Source organism: Erpetoichthys calabaricus, chromosome 6, assembly GCF_900747795.2.
Source record: "Erpetoichthys calabaricus chromosome 6, fErpCal1.3, whole genome shotgun sequence".
Lineage (NCBI taxonomy): Eukaryota > Metazoa > Chordata > Cladistia > Polypteriformes > Polypteridae > Erpetoichthys > Erpetoichthys calabaricus.
This window is the reverse complement of record NC_041399.2, coordinates 74,217,408-74,240,981: the sequence shown is the minus strand read 5'-3', so window position 1 is coordinate 74,240,981 and position 23,574 is coordinate 74,217,408. Positions and strand designations below refer to the sequence as shown.

Sequence of the window (23,574 nt, the reverse complement as noted above, 5' to 3'; positions counted from 1 at the left end):
TTTAATTAAAAAAAGAATGTAATGGCTTTTGAATACTGTTTTGATATGAAGTGAACAATACTAACATTTGTCAATAAATATATTTTTATCTCTCAAAAGTATCAAGCACAGTTGACTTGGAATTAATTTTAAAAACCAAAATAATTAGTTTGGAACAGCTCTTTGGGAGATAAAGAACAACACAACAAACAGCCTGCCCTCCCTACAAAAATGCATTTTACTAAAAACTAAACACTGGCGAAATAGTTGAAAAGGCTGTTGAAGACATCACCGCATTGTCATAAATTGAACCTAAGCTCCTGATCTTTTCCTGGGAAAAGACATGTCAGTTGTTGATGAATATAGAAATGTAACTACTGCGGGGCTGTTTGCTCACAAGTGAAGGTAGTGGGACTGTGAATGTGAATTTCCCATTGGGATTAATAAAGTATCTATCTATCTATCTATCTATCTATCTATCTATCTATCTATCTATCTATCTATCTATCTATCTATCTGTCTGTCTGTCTGTCTGTCTGTCTGTCTGTCTGTCTGTCTGTCTGTCTGTCTGTCTGTCTGTCTGTCTGTCTGTCTGTCTGTCTGTCTGTCTGTCATCAAGTGAAACAGAAGCCATGTTAGGTTGGCTTTTTATTTTTAAGGAAGCTCGTCATGTGGCACACTATCACTTGATTTCCACGTGTGACTGTGAACTATGATTTTTCATCAAAAGATGATTGTGCTTAACAGAAGTACTTAAGCCCTAGTGCTAAATTTGTTGGCACTGCTGTTCTTTTTAGGATAATGGGCACTAAAACTTTACGGATGAAACTGAAAATCCATTTTTCTAAAAAAAAATGTTTTGGTGCCAGATGAATTGTTTAATGTTCACTTCAATTTCCTACTGAAGTACTGAGAAACTCGGTATAATGTTAAGAACTTGTCTGACATTGGTAAATGGAAGGTGTGGGCATTGCCAACCATAATGCTTTACAATGGGAATACAATTTGCCTATCAAAAGCAGCTTATCCAAAGTAACACCTTTAATGCATACAGTATAAGTACAATATATTTTTGTAAGAAGTGCTTCGCATATGTAAAAAGTACATATTGTCACTGTAACAGCCTGGAAGATCTTCTGCTAAGGCTTAAGCAGTAACCAGGGGCTCTACATACATTTTTAGAACCACTTGTTAAGGACCTAATTTTTCTAAGTCATTTTCAGAAGTGTTCTTTTCTGACTTCTGGAAAAAAATACCACCACCACATACAAATATAAGAGAGATCATTCAGTCCAAGCTCATCTGACTAGCTAATAGCCAAGATGCGCCAATATCTCAATCAGGTAACTATTTTTTTTTTAAATCATTGTCAAGCTGGTACAATTCATTATAGTTGAACAGCAACAACAATATCTGTACAACACTATGAAATTATTAACATGTTGATATCTTTGTTTCTTTAGGTAGCTGAAGTTCTAGGAGTGCCAGCGATGAGAGTGTATGAAGTAGCAACTTTTTATACAATGTTCAATCGTAAACCAGTGGGCAAATACCATGTTCAGGTTTGCACCACCACCCCATGTATGCTCTGTAACTCTGACAGCATTCTGGAGGCCATCCAAAACAAGCTGGGTAATCAACTAAAGTACTTCCTTAATAGTTTGAAATATAACTGTTGTAACTGGTTAAAATAACTTCTCTTTTCAAGTACTGACAACCTTAGCTTTGTTTTAGTAAGCTTTTTTTTCCCCTAGTATAGTGCAAGCTAAATGTCATGACACATTCTCACTCTTTCACTTTCTTTTCTTCTCATTAGGTATTAAAGTTGGTGAAACAACACCTGATAAATTGTTCACCCTGATGGAGGTTGAATGTTTAGGAGCCTGTGTAAATGCACCTATGGTCCAAATTAATGATAATTATTACGTGAGTATATTTTTTAATCTGGTTTAAAAATGTTAAATTCACTGAATATGAAAACTGAAACATATTTTAGGTGAGGATTATTATGAATTTTGAAGTGACCACAGTTTTGTAAATTTGGGTTAATTTGAATCTGTTTTTGTATATGGATGACTGTTTTAGTGTAAGTTGTTACAGATTCAAGATCAAGATTATGGCAAAACAAAAGCTTTCCCGTCACAAAGTATGCAATATTTTCTGTGGTATAAAATATAAGAATTGCATCTTGTTGGAGAAAAAAAAGGCATGTTCTTATTTTTCTTGTCATTTTTCTCACAATTGGCTTCTAGCCTTTTATGAAACTAGCAACTCTGCATGTTTCATTGTCGAGTGATTCATTTTTGAAGTATTCTCAACATACGCAGATGGGCATCAATTCAAAAGTGGTCAAATCTTGCTTAGAGATGCCTAAAACAAGGAAATTCACCAAATTTAAAGTTGAATTTTTGACTTCCTCATAATACTTTTTACTTGTATATTACATGCAATGTGTACAGAAAAGGTCAACAAAGTTTAACTTCTCAGTAACGTTTACAAATGCATACTACTACCCTAAGTTCTTGTCTATAAGCCGGACTCATGTATTAGCCGGAGACCAAAAATCATACGAATTTTTAAAATAAAATCGTATCATAGATAAGCCGGACTCATGGATAAGCCGAACGTACTATAACCTATAACTAATAGAAGGGAGGGAGGTCAGTGGTCTCACTCGCGCCCATTTAATTTCTTTAAGGGGGGAGAGAGTGTGAGATATTGCCGTCTCTCTCACTCCCCGCATGGCGCGGTTGGAGCGGCCGGAGCGCGTTCTTTCTGCTCTGGGCGTCGCCGAGTCAACACGAGCGCGTAGCGGTCATTTAAATTGTGATTTTATATGTAAGCATATTTAAATATATATCGCGGATTTCTGCGGACAGTGGGTCTTTTAATTTCTGGTACATGCTTCCTCAGTTGGTTTGCCCAGTTGATTTCATACAAGGGACGCTATTGGCAGATGGCTGAGAAGCTATCCAGCTTACTTTCTCTCTCTCTCTCTCTTGCGCTGACGTAGGGGGGTGTGAGCAGGGGGGCTGTGTGCAGCTGCTTCCTGAAAGAAATGCTGCACGGAGCTTCGCATACTTAAAAGCTCAAAGGGCACGTATTGATTTTTTTTATCTCTCTCTCTCTTCCTGCTCCTGACAGAGGGGGTGTGAGCTGCCGCCTTCAACAGCTTTGTACCGGCGGTGCTTCGCATACTTAAAAGCCAAAAAACCCTATTGATTTTTTTTTTGACTGCTTGCTTTGCACTCCTTTGAAAAGGAAGATATGTTTGCATTCTTTTAATTGTGAGACAGAACTGTCATCTCTGTCTTGTCATGGAGCACAGTTTAAACTTTTGAAAAAGAGACAAATGTTTGTTTGCAGTGTTTGAATAACGTTCCTGTCTCTCTACAACCTCCTGTGTTTCTGCGCAAATCTGTGACCCAAGCATGACAATATAAAAATAACCATATAAACATATGGTTTCTACTTCGCGGATATTCTTATTTCGCGGGTGGCTCTGGAACGCAACCCCCGCGATGGATGTATAAGCCGGACTTATGTATAAGCCGATATTCTATTTTTTCATTTTCACAACTTTTTTCCTTAGATAAGCCGCGGCTTATTGACAAGAACTTAGGGTACTAATTATCTCACTGTTAATAAAAGTTGCAGAAATAGTTCAACAGCAAAGACTGTATGGTGGCAAGTGAAGAATGGAACACGCACAAAGTAGCACATGACTAAAAAGTGCTTTCATATCTTTAGTGCTCCAATCACAATGCAGCCATGTTAACTTGTAAACGTTACACCTTTGACCATATCTAAAAAGAAAGTGAGATGGTGGAATGATCAAGACAAAATGACAAAATAGTAGAATACATTTTATTAATTGTTACATTAACAGTGTTTACAAGACAGATATAATGAGTGCATAATTTGTTTTCAGTTTTCCCATAATATAACTGATTGGTCTAGACTAGGGCTATATAGATGAGTATACATAAATTGTACTTCTTGAATGGGGTTTTCACAGCTTTTAGTTTGAGCTCAGCTTTTACTTAATTTTATCCATGCAACACTAGGGCCAGTTCATAGTTTTTGTGTACAGAGATCCAATGTTATACATATTTTACTTCAGTTAAAATTACTGCACAAATGAAGCATAGGTACAGCTTCCTTTTTTGTTTGCAATGACTTGTTCACTTTGACAATACACACCGCTGCACCCACATCCAAAAACAATGGTTTCTTTATTCTAACATTAGTGTCTGTCATTTTTTTAAATTAAATTGTAATATTACACTGGTTTTTAGACCCTATTTCAACTTCATTTCAATTTACCATCACTCCACTCTTAATATATGATGTTTTCAGTACATGTGGCCACACTGTCTCTGGCTTTGGGATGATCTGCCCAGATACGCAGATGCAAAAACTTGTAAATGCAAACATCCTATTGTTCACTATGAGGCAAAGATGCTGCATCATTTTAGTGTTTACTCTCATATAACTCTTAATTTAGTTGATGAAGATAAACAAGTTTGTTGCCTTGAAGTCTAATAAATGTCTTGTGGTGGTTATAACAAAAGTCTTTAAAATCTAGATTTATGTTTAATTCTAGTAATATCAATAAAAATAAGTGTATAAGTTAAATTGTGATATACAGAGACATATCAGCCTTTTGTTTTTTTCTGGGTTCAAAATACTATTCAAACATAAAATTGAGCATCAGGAAATGATTGTAATAACTATGAATATCAAATGATATGGAGAATATATTGTGATAACAGTTTTTGCATTATTAATCAGACTGAAAACTCTTTCGAGATAAGCACCCAGCACTGCTTTCCAATCTCTCAGACGCACCCTATAATTATTTGTGGGAAGCAAAAAGCTTTGTTTCTTTAAGGCACACAAATACTCAACACTGGCGCTGCAGAGTATGTTCCCATACCATCTGGCATCTTGTATGAAGGTCCGCGATTCAGAGCTTTTCAGATTTCAGAATTGCAGATAAGGTGATTGTAGACATGCATTTACAGTATATAATTTGGATTTTGCTCACAGAATAAATTGAAAGACAAAGAAATGTTTTATATATTAAATATACTTGTCAACCAACGATTCCTTTTGACCTTCATGTATTTGTTTATGAAATCCATGGGTGCAATTCAGCATGTCACTGTACAACCAAGTGTGCACTAAATCTACAATATGTAGTCCTGAAAAATTACCATTGAAGGATATTTTATTTTATTTTTTTTTTAAGTTTAATGATTGCATGTGTACATAAAGTGCTGTAGACTGCAGTCAAAACCAGCAAAGCATGTGAGATTTAAATTTTCCATTTTTGCTGAAAGCTTCTCTACGTGCAGGTTGTCCTCCTCTTGAACTGTCCTCTCCAAACTTTATTGAGAGGGAGGTATTACTGTCCCAGCTCTGACAGGTTTTCTTGGGTACTTTAATCTTTGTATCTCATCATGAATTTTTTCAGCTTTGACTGAACCATTAATTTACTTTTTTAAGCATTTCTTTTTTTCCCTGCACATTCTGGCCTTGAATTGCATTTTAAACCCAGTGGGTACAGACTTGTCTCTAGGTTTGACATATACTCATATTAAAGATGTAAAGGAAAAAAAAAATGCAACTGAACTGTCCATGTTGGTGACATATCTGCACAACACTTTGCTACCAGCCCCAATTTAAGGATGCATAGAAGACTAAGGATGGTGTCAGATGGTTTATTCTCGGTTTTATTTTTGGTACCTTGCTTTGTACAGTAATTAATTCTGGAAGATCTGTTGGAAAAGAAAATTTAATACAGATAGCTTACTCTATATACAAATTGCATTGAAATGTTACAATAAAATTAATTCTGGATTTAAAAGAAAGTATATGCTATAAACGTTTTTTCTTTTTAAATAATTGCTGCAGGAAGATCTTAAACCAAAGGATATTGAACAGATTATAGATGAGCTTAAAGCAGGCAAGGTACCTCCACCTGGCCCAAGGTAAGAAATATGAACAACAAACACATTTCTTAATATTGCTAATCTGTTGCTTTGAAAAGCAGTTTGTTTTTTATCATGGCATAATAATTTTTTTGGTGTAATATTGTTTTGGGTGCACACATTACATAATTTTACTGTCTATAGGTACTAAAAATATTACAAAGTTTTAAGAACGGCTTTGTCACTAGTAGTGCTGGGCGGTATACCGGTTCATACCAAAAACTGTTTATTTTTTTTTATGATAAGGATTTTTCTTATACCGCAACACCGGTTTAAATTGCCTAAACGACATTCGGAACGTGGCGCAGCGGGAAACTTTTCAAGTGGGGACCTTTTTCACTGCTACACTGCTAAACTCAGATTTGTTGCACAGGGGCTGTTTTTCACTGCTACTCCACTAAATAGGTAGTGGTAGTGTAGGTATTGCACGGTGAAAATGGACAGAACATTCTGAAACTGAAGCTGACGATAAAGTTGAACATAATGACACAAAAGAACTTTTGCCGAAAAAAAGGAATCACGTCCGTTTCCTGGAGATACTTTGGTTTTAAAAGGTTGGCTGTGGACCATTATGTTCAAATGTGTAAATACTGTTTCTATACTACTGGATAATACTGCAAGCCAAGTTGTACTTGTTTTATTTGTTTTCAATACAGTGTAATTTACCTGGGTACTGTATAATAGTGTGATGACATGTTGACTTTATTCTCGACATTTCCACTTTAATCTCGACGCTTATGACGAGAATAAAGTCGATATGTTGACTTTATTCTCGAAATTTGTCATTGAAGTAGAACATCGTAAAATAAACTTCATCATAAAATGAATATTTAATTTACTAGATTTTCTCAAACCCCGTCATAAGTTATATAGCACATTAAATGCTTTGTGTTAAGTGTTCCCCGAGCTTCTTAAACTGACTTCCTCTTGCACTAAGAGGAGGCGCCGGCAGCGATCGCCACACAGAATACATTCACTTCATGATATTCCTGCTCTCTGAACATTTAGAATGCTAAGATAAATACTTGATGTAATTTTCATGGTGAAATGCATTAAAGCATGCATTAATCATGTGGGGGCACGGCGGCGGGGAGGTTGCACTGCTGCCTCACAGCAAGGGTGTCTCGGACCCTGCCTTGCATTTGCATGTTTTTCTGGTGGGTTTACTTGGCGTGCTTCAGTTTCCTTTCAAAACCATGTAGGATGTGGGGTTTTGTTATGCTATATTGACCCTGCTAGTGTATGTTTTGCTCGTATTCACCCTGCGATGTACTGGCGACTCGTTAAGGGATGGGCGCAACCCTGAATGGATGGCATAATTAAACATGTATAATGAAGATATTTTTAAAGTTCTGAACACTCCGTGGGCTAAGTTTATAACCAGTATTAATTTCACAAAGACGTTTATCGTGTGGTGATTGGTTATGTGGAGAAAGAAAAAGGAAGGATAGGAACTGGGGTTTTGGTACGCCAGATAGAGACAGCACGCGTGCAATAAAGAAAGCCCGCTTAGAAGAACATGCATTTAATTCTGTGTTCGTGTCTCTGACCACCAGATCACAAACCCAACATTTACACAATATTTAAGTTAAACCTGTGCGATACCCATTCATACATCCAGTTTTTTGGAGCCTCGTCACACCTGCCATAAAGTTCTCTACACTGAACATACACCTGGGGACCCCTTACTGCAAGGGAGCAGCACTACCGCCTCACTACTGTGCATGTTTAATACCTGCTTTAATGCATTTCATCATGAAAATGATATCAAGTATTTATTTTAGCATTGTAAATTTTCAGAAAGCAAGAATATAATGAAGTGAATGGATTCTGTGCGGTGATCGCTGTCTCATCTTAGTGCGGAGGAAGTCAGTTTAAGAAGCGTAGTGATTAACAACTGGGTCGGGGAACACTTAACACAAAGCATTTAATGTGCTTCATTAACTTATAACGGGGTTTGACAAATTCTAGTAAATTAAACATTGATTTTAGGAAGAAGTTCAGTTTACGACATTCTACTTTAATTATGAAGTAAACTATGAGAATAAAGTGGAAATGTCGACTTTGTTCTCGACATATAGTTTGTTTTTTTCTTCCCTGTGTCCGTATTTTTTTTTCTTCACCATGGCCATAATACGATTCCGTAGGGCTATACCACAAATAGCATTATAAATGCAAGTTGCAGTTTTATTATTTATGCATATAGCTTAGCTTGAAGCAAGGTCCATATTAATGCAGTTTGCCTAAATGATGGTTTAGTTGGTAAAGATGTCATCACCAAGTTGCACTTGTTTTATTTTATTTTAATTTGGTGAATACTGTGTAATGCACCTGGGCTTGAAGCCTTGAAGTAATAGTGCAACTATCAGTAATAATACTATTATTTATTTTATTGTTATTATTTATTAGTTTAAATATTATGCAGTTTAATGATGGTGAAATTGTTTAAAAAGTCACTTTAACGTGTCAGTGGACAGAGATTGCTGACATTAACAGAAAGTGTAGTTGGTTTACAAAAAATATTTACTATTTATTCCTTTTCTAAGACATGTTCAGTGTAATACAACTTTTGACAAGCACTTCTGGATATTTTACTAAGTCTAAATGCCTCTTTGGATGGTTGAAAATATGTTGTCAAAATTATAGTTTAAGTTTTTGCAAAATTTGTTCAATAAAAAGGTTCTATATTTTGACTGCATCTGTCATGCAATGTGATTCCTTCTCTTCCATTAGTGCCACCCCCTTGAAAACGATCACTTTATGGGGCCATGCAAACCTGTATTAATACTTGTGTGCACATTAAAATGTTTTTTTTGTACAATGTACAATACTCTTGACAGTGGAATAGGTTATTCTTAGCCAGTAATTGCAGTGGAAAATGTGGTTAACATCCACTCATGCATGGGGAAAAAATACAGCTGAATACTGTGAAACCGGGATAATTTAGAAAAATACCGTGATATAGAATTTTGGTCATACCGCCCACCCCTAGTCACTAGTGTGCACATTCTGATACAAAGAGAATATGTAGTATATTTGCAGAAAGAACTAGCAGAACCGTCTTGAGTATGGGCAGAAGAAATCCAAATGGACAGGCAACCTTAAGTATGGATAATTTGCCATGCTGTAGGACAGGCGAGCTCTTTTCTCCTCTTAACTTCATGTCTGCAGTACACATTTCTTGCACCTATGGTGGCATAGAAAAGTTTGGGCACCTTTGTTTAAAATGTTACTGTGAATAGTTAAGTGAACGTAAAGATGAACTGATCACTAAAAGTCAAAGTTGATACATTTCCTTAACATTTTAAGCAAGATTAAATTTTTATTTCTATCATTCACAGGTACAAAATACTAAAAAAAATGAAAAGGGCCTGAAGCAAACATTTAACTAAGAAATAAGATTTTTATGTAATTACCAAAGATTAACATTTAATTTTATGCAACATGTATACCGCACAATAATTAACATTTGTCTTTATTTTTAAATAGAAATCTCACGTAATTGTGTAACTGCTACAAGTCTTTAATATGCTGGCAATCAATTTCCATGTCTGAGGCATTTGACCCATTGTGAATGTAATTTGGATACGAGTATGAATGGGTCCTGTGATGATGGACTAACATTATCATGTTCAGTTGTGACCCTGGACTGATTTAAGTAAACCTGAGAATGTTTATATTCTTTAAAAAAAAAAAAAAAAAGATCGTGTGTGTGTGGAGGGGCTTAGTATTGGGAGTCCATGAAATAGCCAGTTGAAAAACATTTGGGAATGTTATCGCAAAGTAATTAATACTTCTGCTAAAGAAAACAGCTTCGGAGGAATCCTGTATAGCCTGGACTTTATTACGTAGAATGCAGATGAAGGTATCCATTTAACGATGTTGCTATAAGTCAACTTCTGATTCATATTTGTTTATTAAAAGAACATTTTTGCATGAAAATATTGAAAATTGCTTTTTTTTAAACTATATTTAATGCATGGTGCCAATGATTGGCAAAAACGTTTCAAACTTAGCAGACATTATGCAGCATGCTCTAAAAGGCATGCAAGTTTTGTAACATTTTTTCCACTATGCTTTTGTTTATAATTTGACTGCCTTATCACAATATGTCATCAAATCCGGTATACTTTTGTCTACATTATCATTCCCTATATGGGGTGTAATCAACTGAAAAATGTTCATGCGCCTCAATGCTTTCTACTTAGTTTTCCTTTCCTCTTTTCCCAATTCCACAGGGATGGGCGTTTCTCCTGTGAACCAGCTGGTGGACTGACTTCTCTAACAGAACCACCAACCGGACCTGGATTTGGAGTGCGATCTGATCTTTAACATGTTAAACTATTTTTAAAGTGGACTCTTGTTCAACTTCAGAAAGACGCAAAAGTAAAGAGTTATTTGACCAGTTGAACTGTTGTGGTTTCTTTTTGTAGAATTAGATTAAAATATCTCTAGTTTTAAGTTCTCTTTAGTTTCCATATTTCTCTAAATATAAGTGACCATAAAATGGCATTACTTGTATTGCCTATTGCCTTATGGTTTTAGACAGAGGGGCAAAGGTTAACGGGGGTGTTGGCATCATTTTCCTAAATATGAAAGATGCTGAATTGACCTTCTCATGTATAGTGAGAAATGCTCTATAAGGGTAAACCTGCTTTTCTTTCAAAGGAAAGGGGTTATCTGTGGCCAGATTTAGTTTGTAAAGCAAGTGTCCTACTACACAACTTTGAGTTGGACAGTATGTCAAACATGATGCTTCCAGTTTGTTAAATATCATTCTCAAGGTTATCAGATTACAAAGACTAGGAATAACATGATACAACTCCTTCATGACTTTTCAGCACAATTTCAAATTTCCTACTGTGCTGCAAAATTATTGTGAGCTTTCTTCATTTTTGACAGCCATTTAATGTACTGGAGGCTAAATAAATATTATCCAGGTATGTCAAGTTTAGCCCCAGTCTTGCTCTATCTTTTTCCATTCTTTCATTGTATGATAAGCCTATCTCTTGTTGGTGTGGTCCAAAACACCAGTGTTACTACTTTTACTAGGACTGAATTGATTGCATTTTCCACGGAGTTGTATAGCACCATGAATGAGTTGTTGGGATATGTCCCATGACTACAGATCACAGGTCCATGCTGCTAAGATTTACAATACTTTTCATTTCTAATGTTGCATAAAGTGTGAAGATGGCTTAATAAGCAATGCTAATGAGACACTGGGGTTAATTTATTCCAGAGCTCAGTTCTGTATGAGATTTAGACCTTTGTACAAAAAAGCTTTGTGGTAATGATTTCATTTTAAATATCAGACAATTTAGACTTTTTTCAGAGCTGGCTTCTGGGTTACAAACATTGAGTGGCATGAAAAGGTAATAGTTGTTAAAATTTGACATCTTGTTACGCTTAGTAAATTTTAACTTGCATGTCTGGATTAGAACAGTGTTATTTCTAAGAACAATAAAATACAATTTGTCTACTTGATTATAAAAACATAAAACATTGTAAACTTATTTTCTATTAGTTTCTGAGTAAAAGAAGCAGGTACTGTGGCCATTTAGAGCAAGGAGTGGTTTATAAGGCATTTGCCAATTGCACTGCTGCTGCTTGACATGTTATTACCACTGTCATCATACTTAAACCTGCGGCTGCACAGCAGGGGAGGAAAAAAAAAAAATCTCCGGTTAGTCAGTTGTCTGCTTTACCAAGTATTCTCCTAATTAACAGCAACAGTTTCCATGGCACTGGGTTTGACCAGCAGATGAATCGTTATTGCTTACATAAAGTTCCCTTGTTGTAGGAAACCTTAAAAGTATTGCAGAACTTTTTAAATGTTGTTTGTTTACCAGTGTCCTTGTAATTATATCATATCCCACATACAAAAGGAGACCAGTGACAAAAAAAATCAATATGCATTTGAACATTTTGCAGTATGTTCCAAGCATTGTTGTAATACTACTACACTTAGCACCAAGATTAGATCACTTGTGCTTTTGTCAGATGGATAGTTATCTGATTATAGTTTATAGGTCCACTATAGCTATACATCTTCATGAGAAGAGTGCAGGGGAAAGAAAGCCTAAGACACACCAAATTACTCTGAAGAGTACTTCCAAGTTGAAAGTACTGTAGTTTAAATGGGCTTGTGAGCAATAAGTGAGACATATTTTATTACTTGTCTGGCAGGGAGATGCACAACTATAAATAAGCTGAAACAGAATGAAAACATGTCTTGAAAGAAGTGTATGCGAGAGATGCACACCAGCGTATTTTTCTTCATGTACAGATAACCATGCTCACCAACACACATGGTGGCTTTCTGCAGCACTCAACAATGTGAAGAAAGATGCAGTATGCTTAAGCAATTAACCATTTAACAATTTACTGTACTGTATACAGTGCATGTTTATATAAAGTTCAATAAATGTTCAACAGAAGTGTCCTTAAATTATACTGAATCAAATCAGTCCTTTTACTGCAAATACTTTTTACATTAACACTATGAAGAATAATGGAGCGGTAGAGCTACAATAATGCTAGAAGATACTGTACCTCATCAGTCACTGGCTCAGTTCAAGGCAGGCTGACATCAGTAGAGTTAAAGATTAACTCATTTGTTTTGTTTCAAAATAAATATTTTTAACACATTTACTTTGTAGCAAATAGGCAGCTGTAGAAAAGATGTTAAAATTTACTTTATTTTTATTGTTTGGCTTTTTGTTTTAGTCCTGATTTTCTGTCTTAAGTTGCAGGGTTATGTAATATAAAAACCCCTTTCTGCCAGAATGTAATAATACATTTTATTTATATAGCACCTCTCCCATGCTCCTAGCACTGACCGAATATAAGAAAGAACGGCAGAGTATACAGTATATAGTATTGTACAAACCAGATAATTCAGAGAAAAAAAAAGCCTAACAAACAACATAATTGATGGTCTAGCGCACACACACAGGTTACATTAGCATCTTGACAGAGAAGTAAACTGAGAGAAGGGTAATAAAGTCAAGTAGAGCTAAAAGCCTTCCTGAACAGAGGAGTTTTGAGTTGTTTTTTTAAAAACTCTTGGAGTCAGCTGATCTAATTAATTTCTGTAGGTCATTCCAGAGTCTGGGCGCTATACAGCTGAAGGCCTTGTCACCCATGGAGTGTAGATTAGTGAGGGGCACAACAAGATTGCCAGAATCAGAGGACCTTAGAGGGCGGGCAGGCACATAGTGATGGAGAAGGCCACTGATGTAGTTTGGCGTGAGGATATTTAAGGCTTTGTAGGTTATTAGTAGGACTTTATATTCGATTCTGTAAGACACAGGGAGCAAGTGAAGACGGAGCAGGATGAGGGTGATGTGCTCGCTGCTGCTGGTTCAAGTAAGGACTCTTGCAGCTGAGTTTTGAATAAGCTGGAGCTGTGATATAAGATTAGAAGGGGCACCTGCCAGTAGGGAATTACAATAATTGATGCGGGATGTGATAAAAGCATGGACAAGTTTCTCAGCATTAGAAAAGGAGAGGAAGGAGCGAACACGGGATATGTTACGGAGGTGAAAGTAAGAAAGTTTCTTAATGTGATTTATGTGGGCGGAATAAGAGAGGGAGGAATCAAAAATGACACCAAGGTTCTTTACAGTAGAGGCAGGTCTGATGAGATCACCGCCAAGATAGACTGGGAAGGAGCTCATTTTATTAAGTTGCATTTTAGTCCCAATTTGCAGGAGTTCAGTTTTGTTGCCATTTAATTTTAAAGAGTTCTGCTCCATCCAGGTTTTAATTTCACTAAAGAAGGTTGTGAGTTGAGAATGCTCTGATGAAGTTCCACTTTTAACACTGAAGTAGAGTTGAGTATCATCTGCATAAAAATGATAAGGCAGTGCCAGAGATACCCAGCATGTTCTCCATTCTGGACAGTAGAATGTCATGTCTCACAGTGTCAAATGCTGCACTGAGGTCTAATAGAATTAATATGCTAGTTTGTCCAGAGTCTGCTGCCATAAGCAAATCATTGGTTACCCGTAGCAGAGCAGTTTCACAGCTGTGCTGCGCCCTGAAACCAGACTGAAAGGGTTCCATCAAGTTATTAGAGGTTAAGTAATTGGTGAGTTGGGAAGCTACAACATGCTTGAACTTTTGACAGGAAAGGTAGGTTGGAAATAGGCCAGAAATTGTTAAGATTTTCAGCATCAAGATCAGACTTTTTTTAACATTGGGGTTACAGAAGCGCTACTATATGGTACTATATGTACTATATATTGATGGGTGTAAGGAGACACTAGCTAAAAGCACATCTAACAAAACCAATTCAGTTCACTTTAAATGATTTGCTCAAAAAGTGTAGAAAGAGAGAAAGCATCAGTTTTACATGTTTACCCACTGATGCTACCATACAATCCGTGTTGCATATAAGGTTCTAACCACCCTAGGCACATAGGCCTACAGTTTTCAACTATCCAACGGTCAAAACTGCAGGGTGGACGTTTAAGTCCAAAAACCATTTAACTATATGTTTTAAAGAACTGAATCTGTGGAATCCTGCACTGTGATTTTATCACACAGATGTGGACCAGATTTAAATTCTAAACCCAATCTAATCTTGGATACTACCTCAGTTTCCTAGAGCTAAAGCAGCAATGCTAACCACTAGGTTGTCATGATGTTATAACATTTTAAGCATTCCATTTGTTTTAAATCAGAAAAATGTAGGTCATTCTCTGCACGTTTTGTGCCAAGTCACATTCAGGCTCCAGTTGGGCCGATACTAACAGGATAAAGCTGCTCTGAAATGAATGTTTCAGATATCATTTAAACAAAGTTGTTTTTAGTTATTTGAATATTACATATTCTTTCATTTCATTGTTTCCTATTGTTCAGCTCTATTCTGTGGTTTTAAAATGGAACTCTTAACAAAATGACCCCCCCTCCCATCCATCATTAAATGGTTCACGTTGTTTATTACCATATGCAGTTTGCATTTCAGCATTAAGGCAGCTGTTACAGTGTAAGACCTATGAGAAATAAAGTATACAAGAACTATATGGAATATTAGCTCAAATGAGCTAACATGAAAGCAACCTACTTATACCTAAATATTTCACAAATACATACAGTAAATCCATGCTTGAATCCTGGTAAATACTGCAATGTGGGGCACCCATGTTCTCCTTATGTTTGTGTGGAATTTAAGGTTAGCCAGGTGACACTAAATCAGGCCTATGCAGACATTCCCTTGCAATGGACTGGTACACCATTCAGTTAGTTCCCTGCTACACTCTACTGTGGTGATTCTTAATAAGGTTTATTCTGAGGACCTAAACCTGAAACTCAATAGCATACTGAGACCCAAGAAGATGATTTCTATTTTGGCAGCAGAGCCATACATAGACAAATAACAGCCATTTAATAAAGGTAAACATTCAAGCATATTCCTCATAGGAATATTACTAAAATGTAAAAGTAGAAAGCAAACATTGTTAATAAAACAGTTGTAATACTTGCTGTGTGTGTGTGCAGTGTCATGGGCAGTTTGTGCCTTTCCCTCTCTTTCTCTATTTGCTGCTGCTCTAAGTTGGCAGCACATATTATAATCATGCCCACTTGGGGATCTTGTACACAGTAATCTTTCAAAAATGATTTGATTTCTGTGATATTACTTCCAACATAAATACTTAGTGTAAGCTGTAGTAAAGTTGAGAGAGAAATCCTTTATAACAGGTGCATTGAAAGGATGTGATGATTTTAAAAGAACTGTACGAATGGTCACTTAACTCCGTCACCTAAATTATGGTGCTAGATGGGGAATAAAGTAGTTAGAAAATAATCAATGCACTCTGTTTACTGTGTTGTAATATTTTCCAATGAGCTCCACCATAATGCATAGTCTTTAAATAAGTTTGCAGATTATTCTGGACATCATTTAACAATTCAACAAGAGGAGTACTAAAATGTGTCTTGTTACATTATTCCTAAAAAACAAAAAATGTGATAGGATGTCTCTTGATGAATAATGCAACAAATCGTCAAATGTATTAAACCATTTTAAAATAGCATTATGAGAAAGAACCGTTTCTCACCAAGGCATGTTAAACTTACCTCTTTTAGGGCGGATGTCGACTTTTGTCGACAGGAGGGGTTGAGGGCGAATGTCGACATCCAGGGATAGAGGGCGACAATCAGCTGTTAGTGGCGACAAAACTCACTGTCACATCACAGGCATTCCCTCGGCGCTTGGAGGAATGCTAGACTCATTGACTCAGCAACTAATCCTTGCGTGTGTGAGAGTTACGAAATGTAAACAAAAGCAAGATGGCATCGACATGTCACAAGGGAGCGAAGCAAGTGCAGAAAAGAAAACACTTGGCAGACGATGTTTTGCGCATTATCGCGGAGTCAGACCCTGATTTTTCAGAATCGGATTTTATTGACAGTGATCAGGAGATCGAGCAAAAGAGTGAGAAGCCAGCATCAGCTGATTGGACACCAGCCGATGCCGCGCCAGCTGATCCGCTGCCAGCTGAGCGCATTCGCGCAGCCGATGCCTCTACGGCAAGGTTCGTGTGGGAGGAATACACAGAAATTGATCCGTGGGAGCTGAAATGGCTACCGAACTTCACAAGACGGCATGACTTGCTGCTGGACACAACATATCACCAGCTGCTGGACTACTTCAGGCTGCTCTCTCCTGATGCTGCTTTTCAGCTACTGTCAGACGAGACAAACAGGTAGGCAGAGAAATTTTTAAAATCGCGGGCTGCACTTGCATCACATTCTCGTTTTTCAAAGTGTAAACCCACAACAAAAGACGAGATGAAGGGCATTGTAGCATTACAAACAGAGATGGAACAGAATTGGTGATATAACTTAAGGGAGCATTGGTCCAAACGTGCTTTGTCCCCTGGTGGCTTTGGACAGGTTATGCAGTGTGATGATAGGTACATGATGCTGCAAAGTTTTATTCACTTCTGTAATAAACAGAAGCAAATCCCAAGGGGTGAGCCAAGCTATAACGCCATGCATAAAGTTCAGCCCCTGCTTGACATTGTGGAACCAACATAGAAACAATTTTATTAGCCTGGCCGTGATTTGTCTGTGCATGAATCTATGATAAAATAAAAGGGACGCCTTTTTTCTGCAACTATATGCCAGACAAGCCCACAAAGTATGGCATAAAGGATTTTGTACTGGCAGAAGCAAACACTGGTTTCTGCCTGAAAGTAATCACATATACAGGAAAGTATTTCTTTCAAAGAGAGAACTGTCCTTTGACAATTCAGGTTGTGCTGGAGCTGCTTCAGGGCTATGAACATTTGGGTCATGTTGTGTACATTTGGACAATTTTTATACTGTACATGCCCAGAATTGTTCATGGAGCTAGAGCAGAGGAATTGGAGCTTGTGGCACAGTGAGGGTGAACAGGATACACATGGCTTCACAGTTGAAGCCAGACAGGCTGAAGATGAAAAGCGATGACAATCCGGTTTTCATGCGGGCAGAAAACTTGGTGGCAGTGGCATGGCACGATGACAAATGGGTAACTTGTCTCTCTACAGTACACACTAACAATATATGTGAGAAAGTGCAGCAACAGACAATTGAAAAGTAGGCACCAAAGCAACACATACTGTAAGGAGTGCAATGTGGCAATAACTAAAATTGGCTGCTTTGAGCGAGATCAGACTTTGCAGGACTTTGCTATGTAAAATGTATGTGAAATCATAGAGTATGCAGGCTCATACAACATGCAAGACAGTAACATTTGTCAAAAGTAAATATTTTTTGTTGATTTGACATGTTAAACAATTGCATTGTGTTCTTTTTTAAAAAAATGTTACTTTTTGGAAAAATATTCAGCCCTGGGAGAAAAGAAACAAAAAAAAATTAGCCCTAAAAGAGTTAATACAAAATCTCTGTTACACTTAAGATTTACAATAAATACAGTGCATCTTTTATGTATTCACAGCGCATCACTTTTTCCACATTATGTTACAGCCTTATTCCAAAATGGATTGAATTCATTTTGTTCCTCAGAATTCTACACACAACACCCCATAATGACAATGTGAAAAAAGTTTACTTGAGGTTTTTGCAGATTTATTAAAAATAAAAAAATGGAGAAAGCACATGTACATAAGTATTCATAGCCTTTGCCATGAAGCTCAAAATTGAGCTCAGGTGCATCCTGTTTCTCCTGGATCATCCTTGAGATGTTTCTGCAGCTTAACTGAAGTCTACCTGTGGTAAATTCAGTTGATTGGACATGATTTAGAAAGGCACACACCTGTCTATATAAGGTCCCACTGTTGACAGTTCATGTCAGAGCACAAACCAAGCATGAAGTCAAAGGAATTGTCTGTAGACCTCCGAGACAGGATTGTCTCGAGGCACAAATCTGGGGAAGGTTACAGAAAAATTTTTGATGCTTTGAAGGTTCCAATAAGTACAGTGGCCTCCATCATCCGTAAGTGGGAGAAGTTTGAAACCAGCAGGACTTTTCCTAGAGCTGGCCGCCCATCTAAACGGAGTGATCGGGGAAGAAGGGCCTTAGTCAGGGAGGTGACCAAGAACCCAATGGTCACTCTGTCAGAGCTCCAGAGGTCCTCTGTGGAGAGAGGAGAACCTTCCAGAAGGACAACCATCTCTGCAGCAATCCACCAATAAGGCCTGTATGGTACAGTGGCCAGACGGAAACCACTCCTTAGTAAAAGGCACATGGCAGGCCGCCTGGAGTTTGCAAAAAGGCATCTGAAGGACTCTCAGACCATGAGAAATAAAATTCTCTGGTCTGATGAGAGAAAGATTGAACTCTTTGGTATGAATGCCATGCGTCACGTTTGGAGGAAACCAGGCACCGCTCATCACCAGGCCAATACCATCCCTACAGTGAAGCATGGTGGTGGCAGCATCATGCTGTGGGGATGTTTTTCAGCGGCAGGAACTGGGAGACTAGTCAGGATAAAGGGAAAGATGACTGCAGCATTGTACAGAGACATCCTGGATGAAAACCTGCTCCAGAGCACTCTTGACATCAGACGGGGGCGACAGTTCATCTTTCAGCAGGATAATGACCCTAAGCACACAACCAAGATATCAAAGGAGTGGCTTCAGGACAACTCTGTGAATGTACTTGAGTGGCCCAGACTTGAATCCGATTGAACATCTCTGGAGAGATCTTAAAATGGCTGTGCACCGACGCTTCCCATCCAACCTGATGGAGCTTGAGAGGTGCTGCAAAGAGGAATGGGCAAAACTGGCCAAGGACAGGTGTGCCAAGCTTGTGGCATAATATTCAAAAAGACTTGAGGCCTGTAATTGCTGCCAAAGGTGCATCAACAAAGTATTGAGCAAAGGCTATGAATACTTATGTACATGTGATTTTCCGTTTTTTTATTTTTAATAAATTTGCAAAAACCTCAAGTAAACTTTTTTCACGTTGTCATTATGGGGTGTTGTGTGTAGAATTCTGAGGAAAAAAATGAATTTAATCCATTTTGGAATAAGGCTGTAACATAACAAAATTTGGAAAAAGTGATGCGCTGTGAATACTTTCCGGATGCACTGTATATGCCGTAATATCAAACACACAATGAGGCCATGACCTGCTGTCCATGGCCACTGAAACTGAATTTACTATAAGGCACTGCCATGACACTAAATACCTGAACCCTATTACCTCACAAGACCCTGAAGGTCATCAAAATCGTGTACCTCATCCGTTATTTTCCTTTCCTCACAAGTGTTTGTCTCATTTCCTCATCTCACCTCCTTTCCTTATGTATCTTTGCTTGTCAGCCATCTCAGGTTGTAGTGGGGGTAAATATTGTGATTTGGTACAATAGAAACAATTGTGCTCTGTGATGCATCATTCAGCTATGAAGTCAGTACACAAAACCTTAGACTGACGCCTCAACTTCTGGTACAATTGACTCCTCTATTTGTAATTATACTTATTATTTACTATGTTGATTGAAAGCACACAGCATACACGATACAAAGCACTCCATCACTGTTCTGCATAAATCATTAGGTTACTTCTTACCACTCTAACCTGTTAAAGTTCAGGTTTAAGGGCTGCAGCAATGTTGTTTTGACTCTCAAACACTACGCAAACACTAAGCACAAGACCACACTTAAAAAAGAAGCTATACTTTTTTCCCCCCAAATGTCTTGAGTAAAATAGTTCAATCGAATCAGTATATATTAAACTGGAGATTTTAACACAGTTATATTGTAATTTACATTTAGTCATAGTTGGCATGGGCACGTTTTTACTGACTCAGACTCCAGTGACCCAATAATTGTTTCCAATTCCTACTTCACAGTTTATGGGCTATGTTGTGTATTGTTGTAGTAAACAGAACAGTGAACAGATAACACCCCACGACCTTGGTTAATTTTACTAAACAGTCTTGTTGTGACACATCACAAACATGTCCGTGATCCAATAATTTATCAAATATTATCCTACTGATAAGCAGGTTTGTTAATGGATAGTACAAATCAAGAGCATGAACCTGTAAGAAAAAGAATGTGCAGCAGTGAGAGTGAGCAACATTTATATCAGAAAAGTAAGCAGTGGGACCCAAAGTGGGCAATAATGATGACCACTTAATGATACATACTGTACTGATATTACTGGTGTGAAGTACAGTATTAGGATTTCCTAGATAAAATCTGAATGAAAAAAACGATTACATTTATCATTTTTTTCACATTAACATGTTTTATTTTATAATTTTTTTAACTGAACACAAAGCACAGACGCATCTGATTTTTGTCTCTTTCTAAAGTGTACATTGTAGATACCGTCTGGCTAATTGTTAAATTGATACCTATAAAGATAATATAGCCTGTTTTGATTTAAATATAAAAAATAAACTTCACTAACATCACAGGTGTTACTATGCTCTCTCATCTGTGCTTATATTATATATTATACATACATACATACATGAAAATGTTTGGGAACCCCTCTTAATTCTTTGGATTTTTGTTTATCATTGGCTGAGCTTTTAAAGTAGCAACTTCCTTTTAATATATGACATGCCTTATGGAAACAGTAGTATTTCAGCAGTGACATTGTTTATTGGATTAACAGAAAATATGCAATATGCATCATAACAAAATTAGACAGGTGCATAAATTTGGGCACCCCACCAGATATATTACATCAATACTTAGTTGAGCCTCCTTTTGCAAATATATCAGCCTCTAGCCGCCTCCTATAGCCTTTGATGAGTGTCTGGATTGTGGATGGAGGTATTTTTGACCATTCTTCCATACAAAATCTCTCCAGTTCAGTTAAATTTGATGGCTGCCGAGCATGAACAGCCTGCTTCAAATCATCATCCCATAGATTTTCGATGATATTCAAGTCAGAGGACTGTGACGGCCATTCCAGGACATTGTACTTCTCCCTCTGCATGAATGCCTTTGTAGAAATAGAAATAAGATCGATGAACTGGCCCCGCTGGTGAAAAATGTCAGGACCTACAGAGAATGCAGTTTGTTGTGTTTTAGTGAAACGTGGCTAACAACTAACATCCCAGATGCTAACGTGGAGCTACCCGGATATAGTACAGTTAGAGCGGACAGAGACACAAATACCTGCGGGAAGTGGAAAGGAGGAGGTCTCGCTCTCTATGTCAATACAAGATGGTGCAACTCTGGACATATAAACGTCAAAATCTCCACTTGCTGCAGGGACACTGAACTGTTGGCTGTAAGTTTGCATCCCTATTACTTGCCCAGAGAGTTTGGACACGTCATTGTTGTTATTGTATACATCCCTCCTCGGGGGGGACGTGGAGATAACGAGTGACATCATCCATTCTGCTGTTGCTAAACTGCAAACGCCGCACCCCAAGGCGCTTGTGCTAATCGCTGGAGACTTTAACCATGTGACGCTGGACAAAACATTACCTGCCTTCTCCCAGTATGTGGATTGTAATACCCAGGGAAATAGGACTATTGACCTACTGTATGCAAACGTCAAAGACGCATACAGTGCCACCCTGCTGCCTGCACTTGGGAAAGCAGATTATAACCTGGTTCTGCTTCAGCCTCACTACAAACCAAAAGTGAGGGAACTACCTACAACCACACGCTCATTCAGGAAGTGGTCCCCTGAGGCAGAGCAGGCTCTGAGAGATTGCTTTGGAACTACAGACTGGGATATCCTGCAGGGATCATATAGTGAGAACATTGAGGAGGTTGTTGACTGCACTACTGACTACATCAACTTCTGTATGGACATTGTAGCTCCAATAAAAACAGTACGCTGCTATGCTAACAACAAGCCATGGATTACAAGCGACATCAAGGGCCTTTTGAACCAGAAGAAAAGGGCTTTTGAAGGTGGTGATCAGCATGAGCTCAGGCGCATGCAGAAGCTCAGGGTGGCGAAGGAGCAGTACAGGAGAAAGCTGGAGCACAAATTGTAGAATAACAGCATGAAGGAAGTGTGGAATTGGATGAAGATCATCACTGGCTGCAGCTCGAAGCAGGGTGCCACCATTGAGAGGGACGTGGAGAGAGCAAACACGATGAACAACTTCTTTAACAGGTTTGACAACCCTAACCCACTCTCACCTCAGAGTACTGCACCCTCCACCCATCTTTCTGCTGATACCAGCATAGGAGAGAGTTTCCCCCCACCCACAATTACAGCAGCCCACGTAAGCAGAGAGCTAAGGAGACTTCGTGCCAGCAAAGCAGTGGGTCCAGATGGAGTATCGCCACGACTGCTGAAGGCCTGTGCGCTTGCGCTGGGGAGTCCTCTACAGCACATCTTCAACCTGAGCCTGGAACAGGGTAGAGTCCCGAGGCTTTAGAAAAATCTTGCATCACCCCAGTCCCAAAGGTATCACGTCCTAGTGAACTGAATGACTTCCAGCCTGTAGCTCTGACGTTACACGTGATGAAGACCATGGAGCGGCTGCTGCTTCACCACCTGAGGCCATAGGTCCGCCACGCCCTTGACCCTCTGCAGTTTGCATACCAGGAGAAGGTGGGAGTACAGGATGCCATCATCTATATGTTACACTGATCCCTCTCCCACTTGGACAGAGGCAGTGGTGCTGTAAGAATTATGTTTCTGGACTTCTCTAGCGCCTTCAACACCATCCAACCTCTGCTCCTTAGAGACAAGCTGACACAGATGGGAGTAGATTCATACCTGGTGGCATGGATCGTGGACTATCTTACAGACCTCAGTATGTGCGTACAGTAATCCCTCCTCCAGCGCGGGGGTTGCGTTCCAGAACCCCCTGCGAAAGGTGAAAATCCGCGAAGTAGAAACCATATGTTTATATGGTTATTTTTATATTGTCATGCTTGGGTCACAGATTTGCACAGAAACACGGGAGGTTGTAGAGAGACAGGAGCTTTATTCAAACACTGCAAACAAACATTTGTCTCTTTTTCAAAAGTTTAAACGTGCTCCATGACAAGACAGAGATGACAGTTCCGTCTCACAATTAAAAGAATGCAAACGTATCTTCCTCTTCAAAGGAGTGCGCATCAGGAGCACAGAATGTCAGAAAGTGAGAGAACACCAAACAAATCCATAGGGCTGTATGCAAAGCACAGCAGCACAAAGCTGTTGAAG

General features: G+C 38.3%; 1 protein-coding gene and 2 long non-coding RNA genes across 3 annotated transcripts in view; 2 read left to right on the top strand and 1 right to left on the bottom strand.

Moving 5' to 3' along the window:
- Positions 1 to 10,386, top strand: part of ndufv2 (NADH:ubiquinone oxidoreductase core subunit V2) — a 72,157-nt gene extending 61,771 nt beyond the window's left edge. Inside the window, exons 5-8 of the mRNA XM_028803704.2 lie at positions 1,443 to 1,611; positions 1,796 to 1,905; positions 5,899 to 5,975; positions 10,214 to 10,386. Coding sequence (XP_028659537.1) covers positions 1,443 to 1,611; positions 1,796 to 1,905; positions 5,899 to 5,975; positions 10,214 to 10,307 — 450 coding nt within the window. The 3' untranslated portion in view covers positions 10,308 to 10,386. The remainder of the gene's footprint in view (positions 1 to 1,442; positions 1,612 to 1,795; positions 1,906 to 5,898; positions 5,976 to 10,213) is intronic.
- LOC114653409 (uncharacterized) overlaps positions 1 to 23,574 on the bottom strand; it is a 55,927-nt gene that overhangs the window by 8,165 nt on the left and 24,188 nt on the right. The window lies entirely within an intron of this gene.
- On the top strand, positions 6,003 to 10,066 carry LOC127528364 (uncharacterized). Its single transcript, XR_007935249.1, has 2 exons — positions 6,003 to 6,155; positions 8,968 to 10,066. It is a non-coding gene; the product is annotated as an uncharacterized LOC127528364 (long non-coding RNA).